The sequence below is a fragment of the Tribolium madens genome, unplaced genomic scaffold (genome assembly GCF_015345945.1).
Source record: "Tribolium madens isolate multiple individuals breed KSU strain unplaced genomic scaffold, Tmad_KSU_1.1 Scaffold_3;HRSCAF=73;Tcas5.2_LG2, whole genome shotgun sequence".
NCBI lineage: Eukaryota > Metazoa > Arthropoda > Insecta > Coleoptera > Tenebrionidae > Tribolium > Tribolium madens.
In genome coordinates this window covers 4,667,203-4,694,834 of record NW_025401006.1, presented here as the reverse complement: position 1 = coordinate 4,694,834, position 27,632 = coordinate 4,667,203, and the positions used below count along the sequence as shown (strand labels likewise).

Genomic DNA, 27,632 nt, shown 5'->3' with positions numbered 1-27,632 from the left:
TTCAAATTTGCATGAATGAATATCTATCTGCAAATATGTAAATATAAAACTGATTACTATAAAAGTAAAAATAAGAAAGACAAAATAATAAAATAGTAATTTGATTTGTTGTTTTGTATAAACTGGTAAATCATATTTTTTTCCAAAAAAAAAATATACAGGGTGTTTCACATAATTTTACCAGGCCTGGGCCTGTAAGATGCAATCAATAATAAATATTCCGATACGAACTCGATTACAAATTTTGAAAAATTGGATAATCTTCTGCAGTTTGTTCACCTTTTCAAAAATTACAACGTTTTTAGTTAGTTAGTGATTAAGATAGATAAACTATAATCATATTTATGCCGTTTCTTAATAGATAAAATGATAATTGTTTCTGAAAAATTGCAGTTTATGACTATTAATAAAACATTGATTAGTCTGACAATTACTGTCACGGGTTTCCAACAATTAATTAATTAAATGTGTATTTTTTGTATCTAGTGTTTTATTGTGACTTTTGTATATTTGGGTGCGTACATACATTAGGCGCTAGCCTCGTACAGTTGTGTGAAACACCTTGTATTATTTTTATTAATTTCATTTTGGCTTTTTTTATTTCAATTTTTTAACATTTCTAAAGATAATAAATGTTTTGTATACTGAATTTTTTAATAAAAATAATAATATAAGTACAGAAAAAATATAGAAAAGTAGATTTTTCGATCACGTTGGTAAAACAGGTCATTGCTCTATTGTTTAACATAATTATTAAGCAATTTTCAAAAAATTCACATATATTTTTTTAATCACATCACTTTTTTCATTCTCTTATGTTCTATGCTTAATTCTCATTCTACAAAAAAAATTAGATCAGTTTTTAAAATTTATATTTTATTAAATATTTACCTCAATTAAGAAATTTTGTCGAGGACGATAAAAGAAGTAAATTTTGCTTGCTTTATTTTTTAAAATTTTAGATTTGCATAATATGGTTTTATTCTAAATTTTAACTACGATGCAAAAAATCAATATCTACAAATAAATATAAAACTGATTATAAGGAGAGAAAATAATAAATAAGAATTTAAATAGTTGTTTTGTATAGAATGATGGATGAATCATTTTTTTTTACCAAAAAGAGCTCAATGTCATGTTGCTGTATTCACTTATTTAGAATAATTTATTTATTAAATTCAATTTTAATTTTTTGTTGTTTTTTGACAACATTTTTATTCAAAGTTTTTAGCAATTTCAAAGATAATAATTTGTTGTTAATAAATTACTTTTATTACATTATTAAATAAATGCTTTTTTGTTAATACATTTTTATGTTATTTATGAAAACCGAAACATTTTCTTCCATCGATTTAAATTTATGACTGGGGAAGTTTATATTTTCAATTTTTTTTCCCAAACATCAATATTAGAAATATTAATTGTATCAGAATAAATGTGTTCAGTTTTCAGTTTAATTAAAAACTTGTTAAAAAACGCTTCAATAAATCAGTAAACCATTCAAAATTCACAATTTATCAACTGGCAACCACCTGTTCCCCCGCTTGGGAATGTTTGATCCAATCACCTCCCGCTTCTTGCGCTTTTCTTAGTTGAAACTCCCGAAGTTACGCACTTTGTTGGTGGCTTCGCCTCGTGCACGTCTTTAATTTCCCTCCTTATCAAATAAATGAAAAAAATCAGTGCAAAATGTACGGAATGTTACTCGAAAGTGTCCAACATTTTGTCCAGGTAAGAAAATTTTCATTTTATTAATTACACAATAATCAATTAATCAACCTTGGCCTGTCCTAATATTGTCCTCTAATTTATTGCGAGTCTCAAATGGTCGCTTTAATCGACGTTCCAAAATAGAAGATCATTCATTATCGCAACACTCTCCTCGTTGAATATAAATAGACCAATTGCACACGCAATTTTCTTAAGAAAAATCGATTTTAGTTAGAGTACGGCGAAGAAATTTGGCAGAAAGCTCTGCACTTGTCGGAATGCAAATACACGGTTTTTAGCACCCATCAAGTGTACCCTGACCATATCATGGGCGCTCTGGCGGCAGCTTTGGCCGAAATCACCGCCCAGTCGGCCGATGTTTTCATGAACTTCTTCGGCAAGTGCTTCGTGAGGTTTTTCAGCAATTTTGGGTATTTTTACTCCAAATGAAACTTCTGTTCTGAAGTAAAATTTTCAGTTATGATTTAACAATTAAAGCAACAGGTCGCAATTTCACCGATTTTCTGGAAAATGTTGATAATATCCACATCCAGTTCGCACTGTCTTACCCGAAGATGAAAAGCCCGTCGATGTATGTAACAGAAGTTGATGAAAATGGATGTGTATTGGTTTATCGGAGCGGAAGACAGGGTTTCAATCATTATTTAATGGGTAAAGTCGAAAATAAGGTTTCAAAGGGTCGTAAAACTCTGTTTTAGGTCAATTGCATCAGATTGCGAGAGATATTTTTAATCTCAAGTTGGAAACAACAGTCCTTAATCAGGAAAACAGGACTATTAGCGGACGAAATATAAAAATCGTCAATTTCAGGCTCAACTTTGATAACAGCCAATATGTGAGTATATAATCCGATTCTTTTATTATTTATTGATGGAAATTTCAGATAGCTGCTAAAAAAGCCAAAGCTGATGCTCATTTAAAAATCAGTCAGTTGGCCCCATTTTCCTGCAGTCTCCTCCTCGAGCTTTTCCCTTGCGCTTTCCTTTTTGATCCCATGTTGGAAATTATCGGTTGTGGCGAAAAACTCGTTGACTTATCCGGGGGCAAGAACAAACTCTTACGAAAGCCTGTGACGAAATTTTTCCGGTTGAGGCGTCCAAAAGGGATCAGTTTTACCTGGAAAAATGTAACTCCCTTTGTAGTGTCTCAATATCCTGAAATTTCGTTTTAGATTATCAACTTGAAATCGGTCATGTTTGAATTGGAGTTGCTTCGATCCGAGTTGGTGCCAAAGGCCGACATTGGGGACACCCTCGATGATAAAACTCTCGAGATTGAAATCGACGGAAAAAGCATCTCTCCGTATGCTTTGAGGCGAGACAGTCAACCCGGCCTGAAAAACATACTTCTGAAAGGTCAAATGCTGTTTCTTGATGACATAAATGCGACTATTTATCTCTGCAGTCCAGTGTAAGTTGGGGGATGCATGGGCGCCGACTACATGTGGGCATCGGGGCGGATGCACCCATGGAAATTTTTTGATGGGTGCTAGGCACCCATTGAAAAATGAAAATAATGTACTGTTGTTTAAGGTAAAAAAAATAATAGTAATAATCTTAATAATATTTGAAATTTCGTGTTTATTCTAATCTTTTTTTAGTAAGGTTGCATTTTCTAAAATCAATTTTAATGTCAAAAATGTCTTAAATTTTCTGTTTTTTTAAATTGTATTTTGTTTTTCTTTTTTTTCAAATTAATTCAAAATTAAGCTCTTTAATGAAAAACTCCTTGAAAAAAGATTTCTTATTATTTCAAAAACTTTAAAACGATAAAACATTTTACATAACCCTTTTACTATTCCAAAAAATTTAGCGAACAAGAAAATTTCTTAAATTTTTTGATGATTTTTGAAATATCGTACCTCAATGAAAAACGGTCGTATTTAGATTTAAAAAATCCATTGTAAAGCTTCAAGTTGCTTGTCTTGAAATCTTTTGGTAAAAAATTTTCTCAGCTGCGGTTATTATGTAGTCCTAAGAAATAGCTCGAGAAAAAAAATTGTAATTTTTAATTTTTTTTTTTTTGGTCCACGGATTTGGGGAAATTTTTATTAATTACATGAGCCGGATTGCTTGTTCATTCAGCTTTAATTTGATTTTTTTATGTTTTCTTTAAGTCAACTTGTCGCTAAGATATTTGACTTTTAATGAAAAAGGATCTTTTGGTTTTTGATCATCGATATCTCAGCAACCAATGACCGCTCACACAATATAAGGACAGTTTCAAAAACTGGAATAAATTTTCTGCAAGATGCTTTTGCGATTTTTTTGGAAAAAAATTTAGTTGCGACATTGATTTAAAGAAAAGAAGAAAAAGTATTTTTCTATTTCGGTGTTAGAATAAGTCTATTGCATTACCCAAGTGACGTCATTTGCGTGCTGGAATAAGTCGTTCGCGGTAATTTAATTTTAGTGACGGACTTTCTTCACAATTCATTTTCAAATGTGAAAATAAGAATAATTTTTATTTTTTACAGCCGCCTAAAATTATTCCACACATAAATGTCGCCCACTGTCGCAAAATTCTCTAGAAAAAAAAAATAATTTACGTTTTTTAATTTATAAAATGATATAAAGCGGCAAAATAGAAAAAATAGTATAAAGCACTTGTTACAGAAGGTTCTTCAAGCACACATTTGTTCTTTAACTCGCCGCTTCGCGGCTCGTTTCGGAGTTTCAAATTTGTGCTTGAATAAGATACCTTCTGCAACTTGTACTTTAATATACTATTTTTTTTCGTAGTAAATATACAGCGTATTCACGAATATTAAAAGTAAATATGTTATTAGGTTTTTTTATAGCCTAATTTATGTACGCCCAATAGCTCTAAACTCAGACCGATCGATCAAAATTTTACAAAAGAATTAAAGGAATTAATTGTTTCTGAACATCTTCATCAAAATGAGAAAGCAATTTTTTCACTTTTTTCTACAATTTTGCATGTTAAATTTGAAAAAAAATATTCTAAAAAATTAAAAAATCAATGTAAAAAATCATGAACTCATACTGATTAATTTTTGAGATCATTTATTTAGCTTGTGTTTACTCTAATTTTATCTCTTATTAATTGCATTAATAAAAAGTTGTAGTTGATACCCTCCAAGCTGTATTCAGCACTAGATTTACGAACATTCATGCAAATTTTTAAAAAAGTCACTTTTTAAAAATTATTTTCAAATTTAACAGTAGTGTATTATTTTTCAAAACTCAATAACTTTGATCATGTACTATGTTTTATACTTTTTATTGCATATCTTATTTATTGATTTTTTTTTGTACAAAAAATTATATTGTTTTTAAATTTTCTAAATATTAAATACAATAAATTCAACAAACATAGTCAAGAAGGAATCGTTTTTTTGCGTAATTATTATCAAGTCCTGTAAGTTATACTAATTTTTTGTTATGCACCCATTAAAAATATGAAAAGTCGGCGCCCATGGAGGGATGTAATAATTTGGGATAAAACGGGGATTTGCGATTACAGAGTGAATGACATTAACGAGCTGCCTGATCAAGGGCTTTATCTCAATGACCTAAATCAACACGGGTTGGGGAAAGAAATGGTGTTAGCGGGCTGGCAGCACAACTCCAAGTAAGACTTTGTCTTTTAATAACTGAAAATTAACAATTCTTGACCCAGATTTGGGTTGATGTTTGATAAAGCGGAACAGAGGGCAAATGAACTTGAAAATTATCACAGTTTGCTGGACACGTGGAAGAGAAGAGGAGACGACCTTTTGTACTCCATGATACCCAGAACGGTCGCTGATCGGCTCAGAAACGGCAAATCGCCCCTAAGCACTTGCGAAGTATTTTTTCAAGAAATATAAATTGTTTTGTAAAATCAAATTTCAGACATTCGATGCTGTAACTATAATGTTTTGCGAGTTAGTGGGTTGTAACTCCACGACGGTGCAAGACGCCATGGAGTTGGTCTCCACCATGAACGCCGTCTTCTCCTGTTTCGACTCCCTCATGGACAGATTTAACGTCTATAAGGTACCCTCCTTTTTCTCCAGCACCATTCAAATTCAGTTTTTCTCAAGGTGGAAACCGTGGGTCAAGTCTACATGTCCGTGAGTGGTGCCCCTGAAAGGTCCTCCCTTCATGCCCAAAACATCTGCGACGTCTCCCTCTGTATGATGCGCCAAGTCAAACAACTGAAAATTCCTTCGGGAAGTGGTACTCGAATCGTGGAAGTTCGCATTGGTAAACTTTTATCTTGGTTTTGATACTTTATAAGGTTTGTGTAGGAGTGCATTCAGGTCCTGTTGTCGCCGGAGTTGTGGGTATTAAAGTCCCGAGGTATTGCTTTTTTGGTGATACGGTTAATACAGCGTCGCGAATGCAATCGACAAGTTCGGTAAATACCGAAATGAATTATTAATAAAAGTTTGAAATTGTTTTTGTAGCCGGGAATGGTGCATATTTCCGCACAGACTAAGGAGAAATTACCTGAGGGGCGCTACGTTATTGAGGATAGAGGTCTTGTGAAACTGAAGGTAGTTGAGTAAATATTGGTTTGAGGAGTGTTTGTGTTGTTTGTGTTTAGGGGAAAGGAGAAGTCGAGACGTTTTGGATATTTGAGAAGGAATCGGTTGCTATTTGAAAGAGAGCCGAGAGTATACGATATTTTATTGATCTGTATTGATGTTGAAATAAAGTATTTTTGTTCAAAGATTTCAGTTTTTTATTTATTATTTAATAAAACAATAGTAAATCTACGATTCTGGATTTCCATAATGGTTTGAAATTTTAAATTATTGGAATTGGATGGAAACTCACTATAAAACCTTTTTTTTACAAAGGTTAGGATCTACATTTTCTTCAATTTTTATCAAAAAAAAAAAATGATACTTATAGGTTGCTATTAAAAAAATCGTATAACTCAAAAACAAAACAAAATTTCATTCTTAATTACATTTTAATTTTTATTAATTATTATTTTCTGAAAAAGAAGAAAGAGAACGCTTATTAGTTCCATACTAATTGTTCACTTGGTATGTTGAAATTACTGACTTAATTTAAATGCCAGTTAAATAACCTTCATACAATGAGAATTTTCTTAAATAAACTATTTGACTTTTTCCGGGCGCTTACCTTAAAAGTAATAAAATAATAACTGTTATTGTTTAGGTACTCCTAAATTACCGGAGCGGCCGGAATCCACATTGTCTCATTTAAATCGTCCAGAAAATTCGACTACGCAAACCTTTTGATCTAGAATAAATTGTTAATTTATTTATTTTTATTTTAAAATACCAGCAATGCCGATACTAAAAATTAGTAATTACTCTAAGTCTTTTTTTTATTTGAATTTTAAAAAATGTACCATTTTTCCCGTCGGACTTATTATAGTTTTTGTTTAAAATTTTCAGAAACTATAATTTTGATTTTTTTACTCGGTGTTTACAGCGAAACTATCAGGATTACATCAACTCTCAAACCTTATAGGTGCAAATATGCAAATCCACTCTGTGTGATAATTAACAAATTATAAATTTTTTCAATGACGGTCAGTTACAAACAATTTCATCATTAATCTGTCGTCCTCTTTTAGTTTACCAAGAACCAAATCGCGCAAGCTTCTTTTTTTAAATCTCCATGAACAATTTTCATTTGGCTCAAAAAAGAAAAAAATAAACAGTTGTGATCTAAAATTTTATTTTTATAATGTTAAACACATTATTGCCGCGTCTACAATTTTTCTTTTTATTCATTAATTACTTTTTTATTATTTTTAAAAGTAATCCGGTCGGTAAGTCAGGTACCAATGATACCAACCATTGTTTTTTCAAATTCAAACAAATTAAATTTTATCTAGATAAAATATCAAAAATTGTGCTAAAAACACTGTAAGACTTTTTTTGGTAAATACTGTGGTATACAACACTTCTACTATTTATTTTTCAATAAATTCGTTAACATTAGAAAGAGTAAATTACAAAAAAACGAAATAAATAAGACCGTATTTATCTGATTTTTTTTTATAACATTTAACTCATTATTTGCAAGTTTTCCATTATTTATTTATTTATTATTTTTGAAGGTAAACCGGCCGGTAAGTCAGGTACCACTGATCCCCGATTACCAACCGTTGTTTTTGAAATTTGAACTGATAACATAACCTACGTTTTAGCTCGATAAAATATCAAAAATTGTGTTGAAAAACAGTATAGTGAGCCTCTATTTTGTTAACAGTGTGCTACATAATCCTTTTATGTTTCATTGTTCATTAAATTTATGAAAATTACCGAGTTTTTTGTCACAAAAGTAAGTTTAATTTTTTTTGTTGGTTTTTTTCCATGATTCTTATCAATTCTTACTTCTAGAAACGTCTAATAAAATAGTCAAGATTTTGGAATAATCACGAGAACCTTTAGTTTATTTTCTTACAAAATCAGGTAAGTCGATTTTTTCCTTAATTTTTGTCTTAAAGTTATTTTTCCAGCGATGGCAACTCTGGAAAAGTTGCAAATTGCGGGCCTCCGCAACTTCGGCCAGAATAGTTCTGGTGAAACCACCACTATTGAAGCCATCAAATGTGCAATGACCGCCAATAGGGACTAACAGTGGTCAAGGTTTTTTCTACGAGGCATCTCTTGCACTAATTAATTTTCTTGCTTCTTGTCTCAATATCGTTTTGTCATTTCAGTAAATCCTCGATCATGGTTTCTTCTTTTTGCCGGTCATTTTCGAACGATTCGATTCTTTTCCCTCAAATGTTTCCTTTTTTAGTTCCTCCCGAAAAAAAAAAACAAAACATACTTACGATTTTGACTTTTTACATTCGTTTTTCTTAATCCTTCGACATGGTTTCGGTCCTCCTTCTTGATGAAATGAACCAGGAATGGCCAGTTCCCAATTCTTCTTTTCCCAATCTTCAATATGTCATTTTCCGAGAGACCTCTTTCGTTTTGTCTTTACTTCGAACCTACGAAAATTCTTCATACTACGTCCCTAACCTATTCGACGTGGCTCGGTACTTCTCGCTCTAATTTTCGCACCCTCTGTGCTTCTCCCACATGACTATTCCGCCACGAACTTGCGACCTCTCTGTATTTTCTTCCAGCTTCAACCTCAATGGCTGAGAGACGTTTATCAAAATCCTCAAGGAACCCCTCGGAGGAGGGTGTTCAACTCAAATAAAATACTCTCGAATTTTTGCTGACATTCTGCCATGATTTTTTGAACTTATAGTTTCCTCAGTTTTTATGACTTTGCCTCAAACATCATCAATGAACGCTTGGACTGTCATCAAATCTAACTCTTTGTCCTCGATAAGTGCAACCAGTGAAGCCTGGCGGTCACCTAGAGTCCCTTTATCAGTCCCTTCAAAGTTTGAAATTGTCACATCAAACTTATCCACAGCATGTAAAAGTAGTTTTTTTCCGTTCCTGACTTTTCTCCAAGTAGTGATTTTTTTGTAGGTTTAAGCGCCACAAATCGGTTTGTAGTTTTTGAACAACGAAAAAACGATATTGAGACTAAAAGGAAAAAATAAATTCCTTCCTTTTAGTCTCAATATCGTTTTGTCGTTTTAGGAAATCCTCGATCATGGTTTCGTCTTTTTGACGGTCATTTTCGAACGATTCAATTTCATCTTGCAATTCGTTGTCAGTTCTTTCGAATTCGAAAGGTAGATTTTCTCTAATGCTTCTTTGCTTTTCAACAAGACTAATTCTTGTTGCTTTGTTGGCCGCCAAATCCCGTTCTAGCCCCTCTAAAACGTTTTCTGCTTTCATAATTTTTTCAATAATCAGTTGTAATTTATTCGTTTTTGTTTCAATGTCGGTGTCAAATGACTTGAGCTTGTTTCCCTTATCTTGCAAGTTCTGTTTTTTTTTACGTGTTCTTTCTTCTCCTTTCTATGCTCAACTTCTAGTTTCGGTAACTTGATTCTGTCTTATCTGTCTTTCCATTCTTTCTGGTAGATTTTGACGCATTTATTAGACTGTTGGGCATTGAAAATTTCGTCGAATTTTTCTTTAACTCTCTCTTTTCTTCTTTCGTAATTTAATTTGGACTTTGGTGCTGATTCTGGATGTCATTTTTGGGTCGTTGAGAAAACCTTGATCACTGTTAGTTCCTTCTGGAATGTTGCATATGTAATGGCTTCGATAAAATATCAAATATTGTGCTAAAAACATGGTGAGTCTCTTTTTGGTAAATAGTGTGGTATACAACACTTCTACTATTTATTTTTCATTAAATTTATGAACATTAAAGAGAGTAAATGTGATTTTTTTTGTCACTAGGAAAACGCTGCGTGGTCTTTGCACGAGGGAAAGAAAGTTAAAGAAAAATTCGATTTTTCAACGAGCCGTAAATGACATCAAGAACCAGCATCAAAGCCAAATTAAATTACGAAAGAAAGGTAAGGAAAATTCGACGAAATTTTCAATGCCCAACAGTCCAATAAATGCGTCGAAAGCTACCGGAAAGAATGGAAAGACAGACAAGACAGAATCAGGTTACCGAAACTAGAAGTTGAGCATAGAAGAAAGAACACGTGAAAAAAGACAAATGAAACTTGCAAAATAAGGGAAACAAACTCAAGTCATTTGACACCGAAATTGAAACCAAAACGAATAAATTACAACTGATTATTGAAGTAATTATGAAAGTTGAGAACGTTTTAGAGAGAGAGAGAGAGAGTAGAGAAAGGGATTTGGCGGCCAACAAAGCATCAAGAATTAGTCTTGTCGAAAAACAAAGAAGTAATAGAGAAAATCTAGCTTTCGAATTCGAAGGGACTGACAACGAATTGCAAGATGAAATCGAATCGTTCGAAAATGACCGTGAAAAAGACAAAACCATGATCGAGGATTTCCTAAAACGACAAAACGATATTGAGACTGAAAGGAAGGAATTTATTAATTACCTTCCTTTTAGTCTCAATATCGTTTTTTCGTTGTTCAAAAACTACAAACCGATTGGGGGCGCTTAAACCAACAAAAAAATCACTACTTGGGGAAAAGTCAGGAACGGACAAAAACTACTTGGCCATGCTGTGGATAAGTTTGGTGTGAAATTTCAAACTTTGAAGATGATAAAGGGACTCTAGGTGACCGCCAGGCTTCACTGGTTGCACTTGTCGAGGACAAAGAGTTAGATTTGATGACAGTCCAAGCGTTCATTGATGATATTTGAGGCAAAGTCATAAAAACTGAGGAAACTAAGTTCAAAAAATCACGAAATGGCAGAATGTCAGCAAAAATTCGAGAGTATTTTATTTGAGTTGAACACCCTCCTCCGAGGGGTTCCTTGAGGATTTTGATAAACGTCTCTCAGCCATTGAGGTTGAAGCTGGAAGAAAATACACAGAGGTCGCAAGTTCGTGGCGGAATAGTCATGTGGGAGAAGCACAGAGGGTGCGAAAATTAGAGCGAGAAGTACCGAGCCACGTTGAATAGGTTAGGGACGTAGTATGAAGAATTTTCATAGGTTCGAAGTAAAGACAAAACGAAAGAGATCTCTCGGAAAATGACACATCGAAGATTGGGAAAAGAAGAATTGGGAACTGGCCCTTCCTGGTTCATTTCATCAAGAAGGAGGACCGAAATCATGTCGAAGGATTAAGAAAAACGAATGTAAAAAGTCAAAATCGTAAGTATGTTTTAGTTTTTTTTTCCGGGAGGAACTAAAAAAAGGAAACATTTTGAGGGAAAAGATTGATAAGTAATAAATTTTGAGTTTAAGTTTAACCCTTCAACTGCGGGGTTTTTCAGCATGGTTGTGGGAGTTTTTAAGACTTGCGTATCCGTCCACTTCCTGCAAACACCACTTCTAACATGAGCGGATCCATATGGTTCCCGCTATACATAAATTAATGTGGAAATAAAATTAAGTCGTGTTTTACATGTAGTATATTTTGAAAAAAACAATCGAAATATATTTGGAAATATACATAATATAAAGTAGATTTAAAAAAAAACACAAAACAAAAATAGGAATTAAAAAAAAATAAATGTAGATTCATAAAAAAAAAAAATAAATTAAAAAAAATATAAAAAGTTGAATATAAAATTAATTAATTAATCTAAAATTAAGTCGTGTTTTACATGTATTATATTTTCAAAAAAAAAACAAACGAAATATATTTCGAAATACAGGGTACGCCAGAACTCGCGCCCCAGAGAAAATTTTCAAGTAAGGTAAGATACCAAGAACATGGAAAAAATGTTTAAAAAATTCTATCGGTCAAAAAATTTTGACATTTATTTTTTGACATTTGACATTTTTTAATGTTTATTTAATCATAATAATGATCTTGTAGATGTTTTTTTTTAGAATTATTTGTAAAGGTACACAAATTTTGCCAATAAAAGCCACAAATAACATTGAAGAGAGTTACAATTTAGGATACATATCAGCTTCCTTGTTTTCCTTTTTAATAGCCTATAGCAAAAAAACTTGTAAAATTATTTTTCCAACAGAAATAAATAGAGTTAAAGTGCAAAATTTAAATCCTCATAACTTCGAAATTTTTATAGATAAAATTTTTTAATATTTTTTCCATGTACCTGGTATCTTACCTTATATGGCATTTGGGGTGCGTGTTCTGGCGTACTCTGTATACACAATAAACAGTAGATAAAAAAAAAACGAAGCAAAAGTAAAAATAAAAAAATAAATGTAGATTCATAAAAAAGAAAAATAAAGCAAAAAAAGTTTGACTCTCAAAAAACAAACAATTTTAGTAAATTACAAAGTTTGAATGTAATGTGTCTAATCACAATCAGCTAATGAGCTAAAGTCACATTCCAGTCAAGGTTGGTGCGGCAAGAATAGATGACGCATTGAAAATTCATTTTTGTCACCACCATATGGTAGAATAAACAAAGTAATGTAAAGCCGAAAGGCTCCCGTTTCAAAATATTGTTAGTATTAAGATAGGTAAGAATTAATTGTCATGTCAATTAGTTTTTCTCTCTGTCCAACGCCCACGAGAAGAGCCTCGAGGAATGATCGGTGGGGAGAGCTGAAGGAGAGGCGAGTTGCTACAAGCAGAAGAGACGTTACTTGGAGAACTTCGTTGTAAACCAAAACGAAGAAGTTAAGAACTTCCCGGACCAAAACTACGAGTCGGAAGTTTCTGTCGATTGAGAAAATTAAATTTTCTGCGACATTCTGCCGTGGGAATGCAAAAATTGTAATTGAGTAACAAAGACGGCGAAAGAAAATGAGAAGACAAGTTAAACGATAGTAACAATGAAGAAAGAACAGAAGTTACGAGGGTTGAAGACTTAGCGGCCAAGCCCAATAACAATATTGGGCCGCTACAAGAGGGTGGACCTTCACACAAGAGAAGCCTTGGTTTACGCATGCTAATCCGGAAGCATTTCCCTGACCTGATCCATTTGAAGAACGAAGAGTCCTGACGCAATGGTGGTGTTTACTACAACATCGATCGAGGAGGACGTTGATGTGGGTTCTTGGCAGACTTTAGAAATGTAATTGTTAGGGTAGATTTAAGGTGGTTTGTCGAGGCGAGAAACTTGTGGGGCCGGGCTTATGTCACAAAAGGGGGTCAACTTCCTGATATTCCGTAACGAATTGTGTTTTGAAAGGTTGATTTTGCTGACATTGGAATTCCTGGGACGAGGGGTCATAATTTTGGTAATGTCAGCCTAGCAAAGCTCAATAAAAGAAGGCGGAATACGAGGGGGGTTGAATTTTGATTACTTTTGGGGTAACTCTTCGCGTCGGTTGTGCGTGTGACCCGGGTAGTGACCTGTGTCCTCCCCTCGTTGTTGTTTCGGAGTACTGTAAAAGATGGATCTGATAAAAGTCGGTAATTCATGTATGTACATAGTTGGTAAGCAATAAATTCTATTTTTTTACCCTGGCCTTTATTTTAACCCCCTTTTACGAGCTTAGGCCCGTGACAATTCGCTTACGAGGACACAAGGCGTGCCCTTCTTCTACAGGGTGGCGAGGGACCAGGACGGCTTTTTATGAATAAAAAAGAAATACGCATTTTAAGTTAAGAATTTTTCTACCGTTACTTTTTTCAATTTTTATAAATTGTTTTTCATTTTGTTCATTAAACGTTTATTTTTAATTATAAAAAAACAAGGGCATCATGACGGATAACAGGGTTTCTAGTTAATAAAAGTAAGATTTATCAGTATTGAAAGAATTGGTTTTTTTTCAGTTAGTCCTATCATAAAGAGCCTGCTTTATTAATCTTATTAAAAAAATTCCGATCCGTTTTAACATCTTATAAAAACTAGTCTAATGACATTTGTATAACGCTCTTGGACATCGTAAAAATTTCGACATTGCTTCGTTCGATTTTTCCATTTCGCTTCTTTCTCAGCTGATTGGCTTTCTTCAGAACTGCACTTTCGATTTTGGGACTTCTTTGATCGGTGATAGTGGAGGGACTGTTGGTAACATCGGAGATTTTAGCCCTCTTCTTCTTATCGAAACTTTTCTATTGCTGGTTTGTCACTTTTCACAATGCCTTTTTTGGGATGAAATAGAGCAGTTTCTTGGCTCAAATTTTGTCAATAGGGTCCAGTTCTAAGTCAGATTCTTCTGTTACACAGAAATTGCAATCTATTTTACTTCAAAGAAACAAATAACACTTTTCACAAACTCAAAAAGTATACTAAACATTATTGGCTCTAGTTTAAAAAAATCAAATTTTTTCGATTTTTATAGTTGTAATAAATCAAAACCAAAAATGATTAATCAATTTTAGATTGTTTCACTCGCAGAAGGTTAAAATACTCTACGACGAGTAGTTTTCATGTTATTGACTTATTTTGTGCTTTCAGACCAAATGACGTTATTCTCTCTCGTAGGGGTCAGGTCCAGAAAAATGCATAAAACCTTTGATGATCTTAGAAACAAAAATACTGCTCCACAAAAGTTAAGGAAGTCACATTATTTTATTCTTCTAAGCATTGTGCAATCCAGCAAAAACAAAAAAGTAAAAAGATATCTGCCTTTATCTCACTTTTAATTAATTATTAATTTATTTTTTTAATAATTTATTAATTTATTTAATTATTGTAATTATTGCACACTTCCTTAACTTTTGTGAAGCAGTTTATTATATTGACTTTTTAAAAATTAAAAACAAATTTTGTCAATTTGAATTTCGTAATTTCTTGACGAATTGCGTGCTTTCTCTCATTAAAAACCATCATATTTGCCGAACTCTCTTAATTAATTTGTTTCACGATATTCCATTACTTGTCCTAATATTTACTTACCTTAATTCGTCCGGAACAGCCGGTTCTGATACTAGCTCTAGATTAAACAGAGCAAAGAGCTAGTGCATTGCGGTTGCCCCGAAATCGATCAACATGTACGGTATGTTATTGGAAAGTGTTCAATATTTTATTCAGGTAAAATACTTTCAAATTAAACAATCACAAATTCACGACACATTTCAGTTAGAATATGGCGAGGAAATTTGGCAACGAGTTTTGGAACAGGCCAATTGCAAATATATCTCGTTTGAAACACACAAAGTGTATTCAGACAACGTGATGTCCTCTTTAGCTGCAGCCTGTGCTGAAATCACCACAGCTTCGTATGACAGTTTCATGAATTTTTTTGGCCGCTGTTTTGTGAGATATTTCTCGAATTTGGGGTAATGTCGCTTCACGTTTCAACCAAATTATTTCAGTCTTGTTTCTTAAAGCTACGACGTCACTGTGAAAGCCACCGGGCGATTTTTTACCGATTTTCTTCAAAGTGTTGATAATATCCACTCACAATTTTGCTTCACTTACCCAAAAATGAAAAGTCCTTCCATATATTTAACCGATATTGATTCAGAAGGCTGCGTTTTAGTTTACAGGAGCTCAAGACAAGGATTCACTCAATACGTCATGGGTCTATTTCTCCCCATTGATTGTAACAATCTCAAATTTGATTAATTGTAGGCCAATTACAACAAATCGCACAAGATTTTTATAATCTCAAATTAAAAGTGCGGGTTTTGGAAAAAGCGAGTTCTGCCGCCGGTACCAAAACCACAGTAATTGTGACTTATAGACTCGATTTTGATAATAAACCATATGTAAGTATCAAATGTCCCCAAATCGAATTAATTCGAAATTTTAAAGATGCAATATAACGAAAAAAAGACTTCGTTCAATAAATTCATTCGATTATCCCCATTTCCGTGCTCCCTCGTCTTGGAGTTATTTCCGTTTGGTATTATAATAAACCCTAATATGAATATAATGGGAATTGGTGAAAAATTATCCGAGATATGGAAAGGCAAGGAAGATTTTCTCAACAAACCTGTCAGCTTTTACTTCAAGCTGAGACGCCCCAAAGGAATTACCTTTTCGTGGAAAAATGTACGTTTCTTATTTTCAGATTAAAATAACGAACACAATTTCTAGACGCGCAATTTGGAGTCAGTCATGTTCGAATTGGAGTGCAACCGAGGTACGAATAACTTCACTAAAACTGAAAATAAAACTGACTCCAATCGGGCCGCTTCTCCCGAACTGAAAAACCTTCTCCTGAAAGGACAAATGAAATTTGTTAAAGATATAAACGCCATAATTTTTCTCTGCAGTCCGATGTAAGTATCCTTGTTTGAATTTTCGGTTTTATTGATTTTTTCAAGAATTAATGATTTGGATGAATTACCGGAGCAAGGCTTGTATCTCAACGATTTGAACCAACACGGATTGAGCAAGGAGATGGTGTTGGCAGGTTGGCAACACAACTCCAAGTAAGTTAGTAAATTAATTACACAAAACTTGCTAATTTCATTTAAGACTTGAAATTATGTTTGATAAAGAGGCGCAAAGGTCGGATGAGTTAGAGAAAAGTTACAAACTTTTAGACACTTGGAAACGGCGAGGCGATGATCTTTTATATTCCATGATTCCGCAAACTGTCGCTGATCGATTACGAACCGGAAATTCTCCCTTGAGCACTTGCGAAGTAAACTTCCCGTTTTTGTGATTTAACATTACCCAAAGTTGATTTGTAGTCGTTTGAAGCCGTTACGATTCTTTTCTGCGAGTTGGTAGGACTGTCTTCTGAAACGGTCAAAGACGCCATGCAAGTGGTGTCAACGATGAACACGGTTTTCTCCTGTTTTGACTCACTAATGGACAAATTCGGTGTTTACAAAGTAATAAACTTCTGTAAAAAACGATCCTTTAATTGAAAGTTTAGGTCGAAACTGTTGGTCAGATTTACATGGCCGTTAGTGGCGCTCCTGAAAGGACCCCAAAACATGCTGAAAATATCGCATCTGTATCGTTTGAAATGCTCAAACAAACCGACGAGATTAAGAGTCCAGATGGCGTAAAAGTCAATATCAGGATCGGTCAATATTTGATTTTTTCATAAAGTGGGGATAATTTACGTTTTTCAGGAATTCACTCAGGTCCTGCTGTTGCAGGAGTTGTAGGGATTAAAGTCCCACGGTACTGTTTTTTCGGAGATACGGTTAACACAGCTTCTAGAATGCAATCCACCAGTTCGGTAATGGCCCAATTTTTGTGAAAATTGACAATAATGAGGTGATTTCAGCCCGGCATGATTAATATTTCAGCCGACACGAAAAACCTGCTTCCGTTGAAAAAATACGTCATCAAAAATAGGGGAAAAGTCAAAGTCAAGGTTCGAAAATTTCCAGGAATTTTCAGTGGTGTGACAATTTTTTTCAGGGAAAAGGCGAATTAGAAGCGTTTTGGCTTTTCAATTAATTTAATAAAAATATGTACGAGTAGGCAATAAATTAGTCGTCACAATAGCAAGCGTCACGAGTGTTACTTCGTATCCAGGATATAAACCTGTTAACTCTAGTGTAAACTCCGGGGTAGTTAGCTTGGGCACATCCCTCACCCCACGACACAATTCCTGCACAAAAATTTGAATTTGTTTGTTATTGAATAAATATTTTTTTGGTTAATTTTTGAGTTTGCTCACCGACAATTTGGTGGTTGGTGCCGTTGACGACATGCAGTGGCCCCCCACTATCCCCCTGAAATGAGTTTAAGCCAGCCCCCTCTCATTTTTAGTTCATTTACCTGACAAGAATCCTTCATTCCGTTTGGATAACCTGCACACATCATATTATCGGTAATTTTATTTCCATAACCAGTTCTTCTGCATTCAATATTGGACATAATCGGTACCTCCACTTCACGTAGAGTGTTTGAGACTTGTCCGTGAGAGTGTGTGGCGCCCCAACCGATGGCAATTCCTGCAAAACCTCCTCAAAATCGCGTCATTTATTCATAAATAGGCACCTTTATGTCCGGTGAAACTCTTCCCAGTCGGTGGAAGACACACAGGCTTGAGTAACCCCGTGATATTGAGTTCTTTCTCAAGTTTGAGGATAGCGATATCGTTGTTGTACGTCCCTCCAGAGCCATAATAGCGATGCCGGAAGACTCTACTTATAGTTCTTGTAAAAGTTTGAGTTTCGAAATAGTTCGATCGGTCATGGTCGAGGAAAACAGCAGCGAGACGGTCTTTGGAAAACCTACGAGATTTATTTCACGCTTAATTGGACCGCAATTTAATACCAACCCATTGACACAATGTGCGGCTGTTATCAAATATTTACTGTTGATAACAGAAGCCCCGCAATAAAAACGATTGTTGTATGTCAAGGCGGTCATCCATGGATATTCGTTAATTAAAGTTTCGACACCTCCGACTATTCTCTTATTTTTGTACGTCAAGCCACAGGCTGAAATTTGCCCATTATCAAGTGAGAAAATGATTTTCGGGGTACTTACTGCACTTGGGGCAATTTTCCGCGGGTTGGACGATGTCAGGGATCGGGTTTGGGGAACTCCCAAATCCGAGAAGGCTCCACAGCCATTCGAAAAAGGTGGCACGGTTGGCGGGCTGCTGGTCCGGGTTTAGGACAAAAGGGACTCCGGTTGTGGTTTCGACAATGGTCTTAACAAAAGAAATATACCTAAAAATCAATTTTTGGTGTTTGTCATTACCTTTGGTGATTGTTGATGAGTTAGATGGACCACAATGATAAAAATAAACGTTTGGTACAACATTTTCGAATTTTTAAAGTTGTTGACATGACCGACTGAGATTTTCAACTGAGGAATATTATCTATGCAGAGGTAATGAAGAAGTAGGTAACTAGGTACCATGGCAACAACCGGAGGATTCCAAGAAGCCAGTTTTGTCACTGTCTTTATTTTTGGGAGAGAAAATCGATAATTTTCTTATATAACCTGCATTGAAAGTGCATATTGCATTAATGGTTTTAGGTCATAATCTACATAATAAATTTTGCTTAAATTGGTGTTATCAATTGCCAATGTCAAAACCAACAATATAATAATTGCGTCTCATTTTTTAAATTACACTCATTTACATAAATAAATAATACAAGTGTAGGTAACCTAATAACGCAACTTTTGTCTGATCTCGTTCACTTTTATGACTGAAATTTCTAACAGTGCGCATTGTTCATTATTTCAATGGGATTTGCGACCTTCACTTAAATTTCCTCGTACCCATATGTAGGGCATGATCAGATGGGAGCTTAATTAGGTTTCTAGACCAAATTAATACACATTTTTTGGATAAGGCAAGCTTCTCAAGGTAGTCCCTTTTTGGAAAACTAACCGCAAACCGATATTCCCATTGCCACTCTGGTCGTATGCAAATTTTAAGTGAATTGAGACGAAATTTACTAATCGAAGTTTCTAATAAATCCTTCTCCTATGCAAACTTTCAAACTACTTGAAATGCAATTCAGGTTCTGCCAACAATGCGATTTTTTCCTCTTCAGATTTACTTGACATGCTGTTCAAGAAACAAACATCAAAAACTATAAAACTCACGAAAATTGGAAAAGCATTACTACTTTCTCGTTTTACTAATGTCGTTGTATTTTTAGCCGTTTCATATTATTTTATGACACAAAGTAAAACTCTTTACAATGTACATTTTGAAAAAATTTGGTTTGTTTATTGTAATTTTGCTAACACACGTGATAAATTACGACTCTGCATTTCTTTGTTGAAAAATTGTACCAAAATATGTGTTAGTAGTTTGAAGTAATTTTCCTAAATTCGGCATAATTGCCCATAATTCCGCTTATTGACACACAAAACTCAATTTTCTGGTTGAAAAATAGTCATTATGTTGCCTCCTCCTCATAGTAATCCCATTTTGCAAAAACTGCGTCTCTCGGATCTCCGAAATGAATGCCAAATTGCACAATTGTTTTATTTACCATTTTATCAAACTCATTATAACACACCTGCTTTCGTCTGGTTGGTCGTCTGTTAACACCACACCTACTTATTTTCAATGTTAATCCGTTGCATAATCGATTTCAAGCTTGTCAATCTTGACAAAGCAAATCTGGAGGCTCATATTCCCTCATTGGAATGTCGAAATGAGCAAATAAATGTATCACCTCTTTAAAGCAATTGCGAAAATGTGTCAGACATGCACATGCATCGACCTTGAATGCACACAAATCCCTAGACATTGAATAAAGTGGGTAGCATCAGATAGACATTATGAAAATGGTCAAGGCAAAACCCCTCCAAAATAACATTGAAACCTAACACAACTTGTATAAAAACAATCCATACTAAAATGATGGTAATTAGTTCGTGGTTGTTTTTTTATACATGCACATTTTAGTTTAAAATGCTTGGTTTTGTTCTTCTTCTAGTGTTTGGTGGGTATGTGGGGGCTGCACCTCGTAATTCGGATTGTAATTGTGGTAAGTTGAAGACGAGAGACAGGAGGAAGGATGTTATCCTGTCGATTTTTAGTGTGCGGTGTGAGCAACAGGCAAATGCGAGTGGTCGGCGGAAATATTACGAAAGTCCACGAGTTTCCTTGGATCGCAGGACTAGGCAAAGGTGGCGAATTTCACTGTGGAGCCACTCTGATCACGAGGAGGCATCTATTGACTGCTGCGCACTGTGTCAATGGGTGCGTAATAACAAATCAACCCCTTTTCAATTATTAAAAAAAATCCCTTTAGATTCGCCGTGAATGAATTCACGGTAGTCCTCGCTGACCATGACCGTGACTCTCACGACCGCTTCTCTACAATCATCGTCAGAGGCGTCAAAGGAATCAAAGAACACGAAGCTTTCGACGCTTTCAGCTACAACAACGATATTGCCATCATTGAGCTGGACGAACCTGTCGATTTCGACGCCCACGTCCAAACTGCTTGTTTGCCAGTCACCGGAAATGAGGATTACTCCGGGAAAACGGCAGTGGTAGCCGGCTGGGGGCGTCTAGGAGAGAAAGAAAAACCATCTCGAGTGTTACGAAAAGTCACAGTTCCGGTCTGGTCTAAAGAAGACTGTTACAAATCCGGCTACGGCGAGAATAAAATTTCGGAAAATATGTTTTGTGCTGGGTATCCCGAGGGAGAAAAAGATGCCTGTCAGGTAAATTACCCGGATTTTTAACTTCTCGGAAATAATTGTGTGGTTTAGGGTGACAGTGGAGGGCCTCTCCATGTGGCTAACTCCAATGGCGACATGGAGATAATTGGGGTGGTGTCCTGGGGTCGCGGCTGTGCCAGACCCAACTTGCCTGGAGTTTACACCAAAATCGGGAATTATCTGGATTGGGTCCAGGATGCCCTCAATGGAGAATGTCTGTGTCCCCCTCCTCGTCACAACCCCCGACATGCCTAAAAAATGCCAAATTCAACTGTGCCAAAAAATGTGCCAAAGATTATGTAATAAATAGATACGAATTGAATCATGTTTTTTGATGAAAGTGGAGAGAGTAAAATCACGCACGACTTGATACGATCATGCTCCGATTCAGCTCCTCAATGAAATGTAAAGATTTTTAAAAATGTGTTCCACAAACCTAAAAAAATAATATTGTTCTCACTTAATTGCCGTGCGAATAATTACTAAAGTGTCATTTTCTTTGAAAGTTTATTCGCACTTGGATTTATTAATTTAATAATCCCCTGCTTTCCAGTTGCTTTATTTTCAATGTAGAAACTTTCGATTCGTTACTTTTTTTAGTAATAAATTGTAATTGCGTCCTTCTTGGGATATAACATGACGTATCTTGCCTCAATACGAGTCACTTTCTTCGTAGGTGTAGTGAAAGAGCTAACAGTGTTTGGTAGACGGTGAAAGCACCACGTGAATCTATACTAATTATTATTTTTAACCTCACTAACCCAAAACGTAAATAAAATAGCGACGTTTTGTAATTTATTCAAATTGGGAAAAGTGCAAGTGATTATGATTTCGTGCTAAGTGGGAAAATGGCTGCGAATCAGAGGAAAATCGTGCACGTGCTTTGGATCTCTTGCCTCCTCCTCTTGCCATCCGCGAAAGGACACATAGCCGCAGTAAAAGTAAAAAAATAACCCAAATATTTCACTCAAAAAATGATAAAAACAAATAAACAACAAAATTTTACCTGTTTTAAGTTCTTGTGTGATATTAATACAAATAAATTGTATTTTCAAACTAAAAATTCATTTGTTTGAGTAATAAGAAGTTTTTTTAGCTTCTTTTAATAATTTGAAGTGTTTGAAAGTTAGATTAATCAATTCACAATAATAATCAAATAAAAATGTTCATGAAAGATAAGGTTTCTTAGTTTAATTGAATTTTACTTATTTCTGTATAACCCAGCTGACTGGATGATGTCGTTTAAAACCTACATTTTCCACTTAATTATTCGGAGAAAAAATTTCTAAATTTAGCATCACTAACCAGTCCACAAAGCGAAAAAACACTCCAAAACAACTCTCTAAAACCCGCCTTTCCAGAAAAACCGATTTCAAGTGACAAACACGACCCGAAACGGCAAATTCCTCTTTAATCAACTAGTGGGATTAACATCATTCCTAACTGGAGGAAACGACTCCTCCGAGGACGACGACGACGAGGGCAAAACGCGAAACTGCACTTGCGGTGAGTCTCCTCATTTCCGAGCCACCATGACATCGCATCAAGATTTTTTTGCAGAATGTGGCCAAAGCAACCAAGAGAATCGAATCGTTGGGGGGCGTCCCACTGGAATAAACCGCTACCCGTGGGTGGCCAGAATCGTCTACGACGGCCATTTCCACTGTGGGGCTTCACTCCTGACAGAGGACTACGTCCTGACAGCTGCACATTGCGTCCGACGGTAAAACTTGTTCAAGAGGTGGTCAAAAATTCACGAAAAATTTCAGATTAAAGCGGTCAAAAATTCGGGTGATTTTGGGCGATCATGATCAGTCTACTACCGAGGACACTCCTGCCAAAATGCGGGCTGTTTCTGCTGTCATCAGGCATAGGAATTTTGACCAGGAGTCGTACAACCACGATATTGCGCTTCTTAAGTTGCGAAAACCGGTCGAGTTTACGAAAAACATTCGCCCGATTTGTTTACCTACATCAGGTAGTAGAAACCCAAAATTGGAGTGTGTGAAATAGGAGATTTGTAGGGAAGGATCCTGCGGGGAAAACCGGGACTGTGGTCGGCTGGGGCAGGACTACGGAAGGTGGAATGTTACCAAATGTCGTCCAAGAAGTACAAGTGCCAATTTTAACACTGTCTCAGTGTCGAGCTATGAAATATAGAGCGTCGAGAATCACTTCTTATATGCTGTGTGCAGGGAGAGGTGCCATGGATTCTTGTCAAGGGGACAGTGGTGGGCCACTTTTAGTGCCAAATGGGGACAAGTTCGAAATTGTAGGTAGGTACAAACCCCCAAAGAATCGTCAAAAAATCTAACCTCTAATAATAATAACAGATTTATAAAAAAAAATAATAATTCATTAATTAAATTAATTTTTAATTTTATTTTTTTTTCTCTTTTTTTTATAAAAAATCTAAATATTCTTTAACATCTAAGGAAAAAATAATTTAAAATCATACCTACATATATTAATTTCGAAATATAGGAGTAGAAAAATAAAAAATTTCATTTTGTGATAGTTCGTTAAAAATATATATCAAGGGTTTTTGGCTAAACTATTTGATTCCACAAAAAATTATTAGTAAAAAATAAAGTGCTCTAAAAATGTGATTCGCTTTTTAAAAAATGTTTGAAAATTTTTCTTAATTTTTCAATTCAGTATTTTTTATATGGCAATCTATTACATTTATAACTCAAAAAATGTATTCTTAAAAAAATGATTACATTTATCCAGTACTTGATAATTCATACATACTTACATATTCTTTGTTCTCCCTGTACAATATTGACTTACGTACTCAATAACGAGACGCTCTGGAGTTCGTTGTACAAATAATTTGAAATTAAATTGAAATAGCTTCCAGATATTTGGGATTAATAAAATTATCTTGGATTGTTTGGAATTACTGAATTTATTTGTGAATTACTATAATTTTTTGGAATTAATACAATTATCTTGGATTGTTTGGAATTACTGAATTTATTTGTGAATTACTAGAATATTTCTTAAATTATTGAATTTTTTATTAGCGGAAATAATTCCTTTTAAAAGTTGCCTTGAATTTCTTAGAAGTACCGGAATTAATTTGGAATATACAGGAATTATTTTGGAATTTTTAATCTAAAAACAATGGAATTACGATATATCATTAAAATTATGGGATTATTACCGTAGAATTTTTTTGGATTTATCTACTTAAACTTTGGTGGATTTTTTTTGGAATTCAAAATAGTACACTTTTTCTTATTTTTTTTTGGAATTATCAAAAATAATTGCTTTTAAAAATTACGTTGAATTTCTTAGAATTAATTTTGAATTACTTCGGAATTACAGAAAATAACTTAAAATTATAGGAATGAATTTGGAATTATAGCAATTAATCTAAAAACAACACAATTACGATCCATTATTGAAATTACGGTGGAGTTTTTTTGGAGTTACCTACTTGAAATTTGGTGAAATTTTTTGAAATTGGAAATAGGTATACACTTTTTATTTTTAAAATTTTTTTTTTTTTTTTTTGGATTTATCGAAAATAATTGCTTATAAAAATTACATTGGGTTTCTTCAAACTATCGAAATTAAATGGGAATTAATAATTAATTAATAATCAAGTTGAAATTATAGGAATTATTTGAAGAGACAATGGAATTATTATGGATTATTATTGAAATTACGAGAATTACGGTGAAATTTTTTTGGCATTACTTGAATTTTAGTGGAATTTTGTTAGGATTGGAAATATTTACACATATTTTTTTAAGTTTAAAAATAAATAAATAAGCAAATATTTTCTTCACGTGTATTTCTGATTTGTTTTGATAAATTTTAGTAGTGAAAACAAGGATAGATAACTGAAACTGCAAATTTTAAACTCTAATGTATTTGTGTTACAAAATGCAAGAATTATTGATTCTGATTGGGTAATTTACAGGAATCGTGTCGTGGGGGGTGGGATGCGGCCGCCCTGGATACCCCGGGGTGTACACAAGAGTTTCAAAATATATCAACTGGCTCAAATATAATCTCGAGGATACATGTGTATGTTCATAGTGTAAATAAATTATTTCTTTTTCTTGTGAGTTTTATTTCTAAACCGGTATTGGTCAAATTATGCTAATTATATACAGAACAATCATACAGAAATATTTGGGAGTCAATGGCCCGTGAAAGATTGTTGTTTGATATTTTTTGTATCAATTTAATTCGATTTGAATGAATTTGGTTCTATTATTATTTGTGCCTGCGGAAGAATGTCTGAATAGAATACCAACAAAGTCATTAGGGAAAATCTTTGTAATTGCTTTTCCGGCAGTTTTAAAAAAGTTGAGTAATTTTCAAAACAACTCAGGTATTATTAATGTTAATCAACATGTTTGACTCCGGCCAGTTCCAAGTTATTCTCTGACAGTTCGCAACCAGAAGTTGTTGGTGCTGGAGTGAAGATCAATGTGTTGTGCTTTATGCTGACACTTTTACCAACACTATGGCCTCAATAAAATCGATTCTTGTCATATCTTTCGCGCTAATTTTTTTGGAAAGTGGAACTGTAAGTAAGTTGGAGATTTTCCAAATTTTATTTAAACGTAAAAAAATATTTTTGTTTGATTAAATTCTTGTCGCGTCTGGGGACCCGTTAGGTATTTAGACTAATTGTGATTCAGAGAGGCGCCAAAGGTAGCTTGTTTCAGGAAGCGTCAGCAGAGACACTGCCGAAGAAGATTTTTGGTCCAAAATTTGGCAACTTTGGGAACCATCCTCCTCCTCGTCACGACACTCCCGCCTCGTCTTGTTCCTGCTGTAAGTGTCCCAAATTTAAATTTCCTTGTTGACTATTTGTCGTAGCTTGCGGTGAAAGAAACGAAAACAGCCGTATCGTAGGCGGCAAACCGACCAACGAAAATGAATTTCCTTGGATGGCTCGTCTTTCGTATTTCAACAGGTTCTACTGCGGAGGAATGCTGATCAATGACCGCTACGTCTTAACAGCCGCTCACTGCGTCAAAGGGTAATATTGTAATAACAATAAGTGCAAGAAATCGTTGCACTCGCGGGTCAAGTTCAAATTTGTGACCTAGTAGTTGGATTCGGAGTTGGGAACCTGTTTGTGGTTATCAATGGCCTCGATTAAACCACATTTTTCTGAAGGTTTATCGCGACCATTTCTGAAACAATGAGTCCCACATGGTACCTTCCATATCGTGCTGGGTTTCAGGTTCATGTGGTTCATGATCAAGGTCACTTTCGGAGAGCACGATCGCTGTGTTGAGAGCAAGAAGCCGGAGTCGAGATTCGTCCTCAGGGCCATTGCGGGGGCTTTCAGTTTTCTTAATTTTGATAACGACATTGCACTTTTAAGACTCAACGACAGAGTACCTATCACGCAAACAATTAAACCCATTTGTATGCCCAAAGCTAAAGGCAAGACCCCTAAAAAGTGATAAGCAAAGAAAACAAAATTTTTTTCTAGATAATTTATACGTTGGGGCAAAAGCTGTAGCTACCGGTTGGGGAACACTGCAAGAAGATGGAAAACCATCCTGTGTGTTACAAGAAGTTGAAGTACCCGTTCTCAGTAATGAGGACTGCAGGAAAACCAATTACTCGGCACAAATGATTTCCGATAACATGTTGTGTGCAGGATATCCTGCGACAGGGAAAAAAGATTCTTGTCAGGTAACAAATCAAATTTGAACCACTCCATGCAAAAATTGTTTTAGGGTGATAGTGGTGGTCCGTTGGTTACGCAAAGAACAGATAAAAAATACGAACTCATCGGTAATTTTTTAAATTCCTCATTTCTTAATTTTTATATTGTGGTTCGCAGGAATTGTTTCCTGGGGGAATGGCTGTGCTAGACCCGGCTATCCAGGGGTCTACACCCGTGTTACAAGATATTTAGACTGGATTTTGGAAAATTCAAAAGATGGGTGTTTCTGTGAAGACTGAATTTTGTGATATGTGAATCTGAAGAAATACTCGTGCAATTTAGCAATAATTTGTATTATACAGTGTGTGTCTTAAATATTTCGGACACAATTGGGTAATATTAAACTGCATTTTAGCGTGTACAAATGTTAATAAAAATAAAAGTGTAAAAACTTGTACGCAAAAGATACATAATTTCTTAAAGCAAACCTCGTGTTTTAATTTCCAAACCAAACTAAACGTTTTTACGTAGCCAAAAGGTTGTTTTGTGAAATGTAGAGACATAAATTAATTTATATACGAGGAGATATATTATTATATTATTTGCTGGTATCACATTTATTCAAATAAATTTTTTTCATTTTTTTTTATTTTGCAGTATTTTTTCAATAAAATGATAAGAATATTCCTCAGGATTTTTCTATTGCCACACTGCCAAAATTGCAACTGCATATTTTGTGATTAAACTTAATTTAATTGATTAAGGCTTATTTTATAAAGAAAAATTTCAATTAATTGACATTAAAATTCAGATATACGATGTAAACGGTAAAATTATAGAATACTCTTATTA

At 34.5% G+C, this 27,632-nt stretch overlaps 5 protein-coding genes and 2 long non-coding RNA genes across 8 annotated transcripts in view; 6 read left to right on the top strand and 1 right to left on the bottom strand.

The window, feature by feature from the left end:
• Nucleotides 1-1,606: 1,606 nt before the first annotated feature.
• LOC123007016 (soluble guanylate cyclase 89Db-like) lies at nt 1,607-6,414 on the top strand. Its single transcript, XM_044402020.1, has 13 exons — nt 1,607-1,731; nt 1,942-2,141; nt 2,189-2,382; nt 2,430-2,566; nt 2,615-2,857; nt 2,903-3,141; nt 5,218-5,325; nt 5,374-5,542; nt 5,589-5,732; nt 5,780-5,942; nt 5,987-6,096; nt 6,146-6,235; nt 6,286-6,414. The coding sequence occupies exons 1-13, from the start codon at nt 1,690-1,692 to the stop codon at nt 6,340-6,342; spliced, it is 1,896 nt and encodes a 631-aa protein (XP_044257955.1). The 5' UTR covers nt 1,607-1,689; the 3' UTR covers nt 6,343-6,414.
• A 1,422-nt stretch (nt 6,415-7,836) lies between these two features.
• LOC123007017 lies at nt 7,837-10,681 on the top strand. Its single transcript, XR_006412848.1, has 4 exons — nt 7,837-8,006; nt 8,066-8,137; nt 8,185-9,884; nt 9,992-10,681. It is a non-coding gene; the product is annotated as an uncharacterized LOC123007017 (long non-coding RNA).
• A 1-nt stretch (nt 10,682) lies between these two features.
• On the top strand, nt 10,683-13,579 carry LOC123007018. The gene is made up of 2 exons (XR_006412849.1): nt 10,683-11,342; nt 12,660-13,579. It is a non-coding gene; the product is annotated as an uncharacterized LOC123007018 (long non-coding RNA).
• Nucleotides 13,580-14,985: 1,406 nt separating this feature from the next.
• LOC123007614 (soluble guanylate cyclase 89Db-like) lies at nt 14,986-21,535 on the top strand. The gene is made up of 17 exons (XM_044403000.1): nt 14,986-15,097; nt 15,146-15,345; nt 15,397-15,590; nt 15,641-15,777; nt 15,824-16,063; nt 16,109-16,293; nt 16,339-16,446; nt 16,493-16,661; nt 16,711-16,854; nt 16,899-17,052; nt 17,101-17,210; nt 17,259-17,348; nt 17,396-17,432; nt 20,398-20,448; nt 20,501-20,663; nt 20,716-21,133; nt 21,182-21,535. Exons 1-17 carry the CDS (start codon nt 15,056-15,058, stop codon nt 21,383-21,385), a joined length of 2,646 nt encoding a protein of 881 aa, XP_044258935.1. The 5' UTR covers nt 14,986-15,055; the 3' UTR covers nt 21,386-21,535.
• On the bottom strand, nt 17,417-19,157 carry LOC123007886 (trypsin-1-like). The gene is made up of 7 exons (XM_044403380.1): nt 18,692-19,157; nt 18,476-18,641; nt 18,264-18,426; nt 17,981-18,216; nt 17,759-17,934; nt 17,658-17,712; nt 17,417-17,588 (listed from the first exon to the last, which is right to left on the bottom strand). The coding sequence occupies exons 1-7, from the start codon at nt 18,851-18,853 to the stop codon at nt 17,467-17,469; spliced, it is 1,080 nt and encodes a 359-aa protein (XP_044259315.1). The 5' UTR covers nt 18,854-19,157; the 3' UTR covers nt 17,417-17,466.
• A 245-nt stretch (nt 21,536-21,780) lies between the features above and the next one.
• LOC123007888 (trypsin-1-like) lies at nt 21,781-25,205 on the top strand. Of its 2 annotated transcripts, none has more exons than XM_044403383.1 (6): nt 21,781-22,071; nt 22,492-22,636; nt 22,691-22,853; nt 22,900-23,108; nt 23,155-23,406; nt 25,065-25,205. In XM_044403383.1, exons 1-6 carry the CDS (start codon nt 21,979-21,981, stop codon nt 25,181-25,183), a joined length of 981 nt encoding a protein of 326 aa, XP_044259318.1. In that variant the 5' UTR covers nt 21,781-21,978; the 3' UTR covers nt 25,184-25,205. The 2 variants fall into 2 exon arrangements, with proteins under 2 accessions (XP_044259318.1, XP_044259317.1); XM_044403382.1 differs by having other exon boundaries at nt 22,679-22,853.
• Nucleotides 25,206-25,508: 303 nt separating this feature from the next.
• The window catches only part of LOC123007613 (transmembrane protease serine 9-like), a gene marked incomplete at its 3' end in the record, with an annotated part of 12,546 nt that continues 10,422 nt past the window's right edge, over nt 25,509-27,632 (top strand). Inside the window, exons 1-8 of the mRNA XM_044402998.1 lie at nt 25,509-25,679; nt 25,822-25,930; nt 25,976-26,138; nt 26,346-26,551; nt 26,601-26,806; nt 26,851-26,908; nt 26,958-27,068; nt 27,143-27,173. Of these exons, the coding sequence (XP_044258933.1) occupies nt 25,617-25,679; nt 25,822-25,930; nt 25,976-26,138; nt 26,346-26,551; nt 26,601-26,806; nt 26,851-26,908; nt 26,958-27,068; nt 27,143-27,173 (947 nt within the window). The remainder of the gene's footprint in view (nt 25,680-25,821; nt 25,931-25,975; nt 26,139-26,345; nt 26,552-26,600; nt 26,807-26,850; nt 26,909-26,957; nt 27,069-27,142; nt 27,174-27,632) is intronic.

Excerpts from the sequence above, each read along its gene's own strand:
- LOC123007886 (XM_044403380.1), bottom strand. The coding sequence starts at position 18,853 with ATGGTACCTAGTTACCTACTTCTTCATTACCTCTGCATAGATAATATT. Across the intron at positions 18,642-18,691 it reads CTCATCAACAATCACCAAAG|ACCATTGTCGAAACCACAAC; the intron begins GTAATGACAAAC and ends TCTTTTGTTAAG. Across the intron at positions 17,935-17,980 it reads GAGTTTCACCGGACATAAAG|GAATTGCCATCGGTTGGGGC; the intron begins GTGCCTATTTAT and ends GAGGTTTTGCAG.
- LOC123007614 (XM_044403000.1), top strand. The coding sequence starts at position 15,056 with ATGTACGGTATGTTATTGGAAAGTGTTCAATATTTTATTCAG. Across the intron at positions 15,346-15,396 it reads AGATATTTCTCGAATTTGGG|CTACGACGTCACTGTGAAAG; the intron begins GTAATGTCGCTT and ends TGTTTCTTAAAG. Across the intron at positions 20,449-20,500 it reads TAATTCGGATTGTAATTGTG|TGTGCGGTGTGAGCAACAGG; the intron begins GTAAGTTGAAGA and ends GTCGATTTTTAG.
- LOC123007016 (XM_044402020.1), top strand. The coding sequence starts at position 1,690 with ATGTACGGAATGTTACTCGAAAGTGTCCAACATTTTGTCCAG. Across the intron at positions 2,567-2,614 it reads ACTTTGATAACAGCCAATAT|ATAGCTGCTAAAAAAGCCAA; the intron begins GTGAGTATATAA and ends TGGAAATTTCAG. Across the intron at positions 5,943-5,986 it reads AATCGTGGAAGTTCGCATTG|GAGTGCATTCAGGTCCTGTT; the intron begins GTAAACTTTTAT and ends AGGTTTGTGTAG.
- LOC123007888 (XM_044403382.1), top strand. The coding sequence starts at position 21,979 with ATGGCTGCGAATCAGAGGAAAATCGTGCACGTGCTTTGGATCTCTTGC. Across the intron at positions 22,637-22,678 it reads AACGCGAAACTGCACTTGCG|ATTTTTTTGCAGAATGTGGC; the intron begins GTGAGTCTCCTC and ends CATCGCATCAAG. Across the intron at positions 23,109-23,154 it reads GATTTGTTTACCTACATCAG|GGAAGGATCCTGCGGGGAAA; the intron begins GTAGTAGAAACC and ends GGAGATTTGTAG.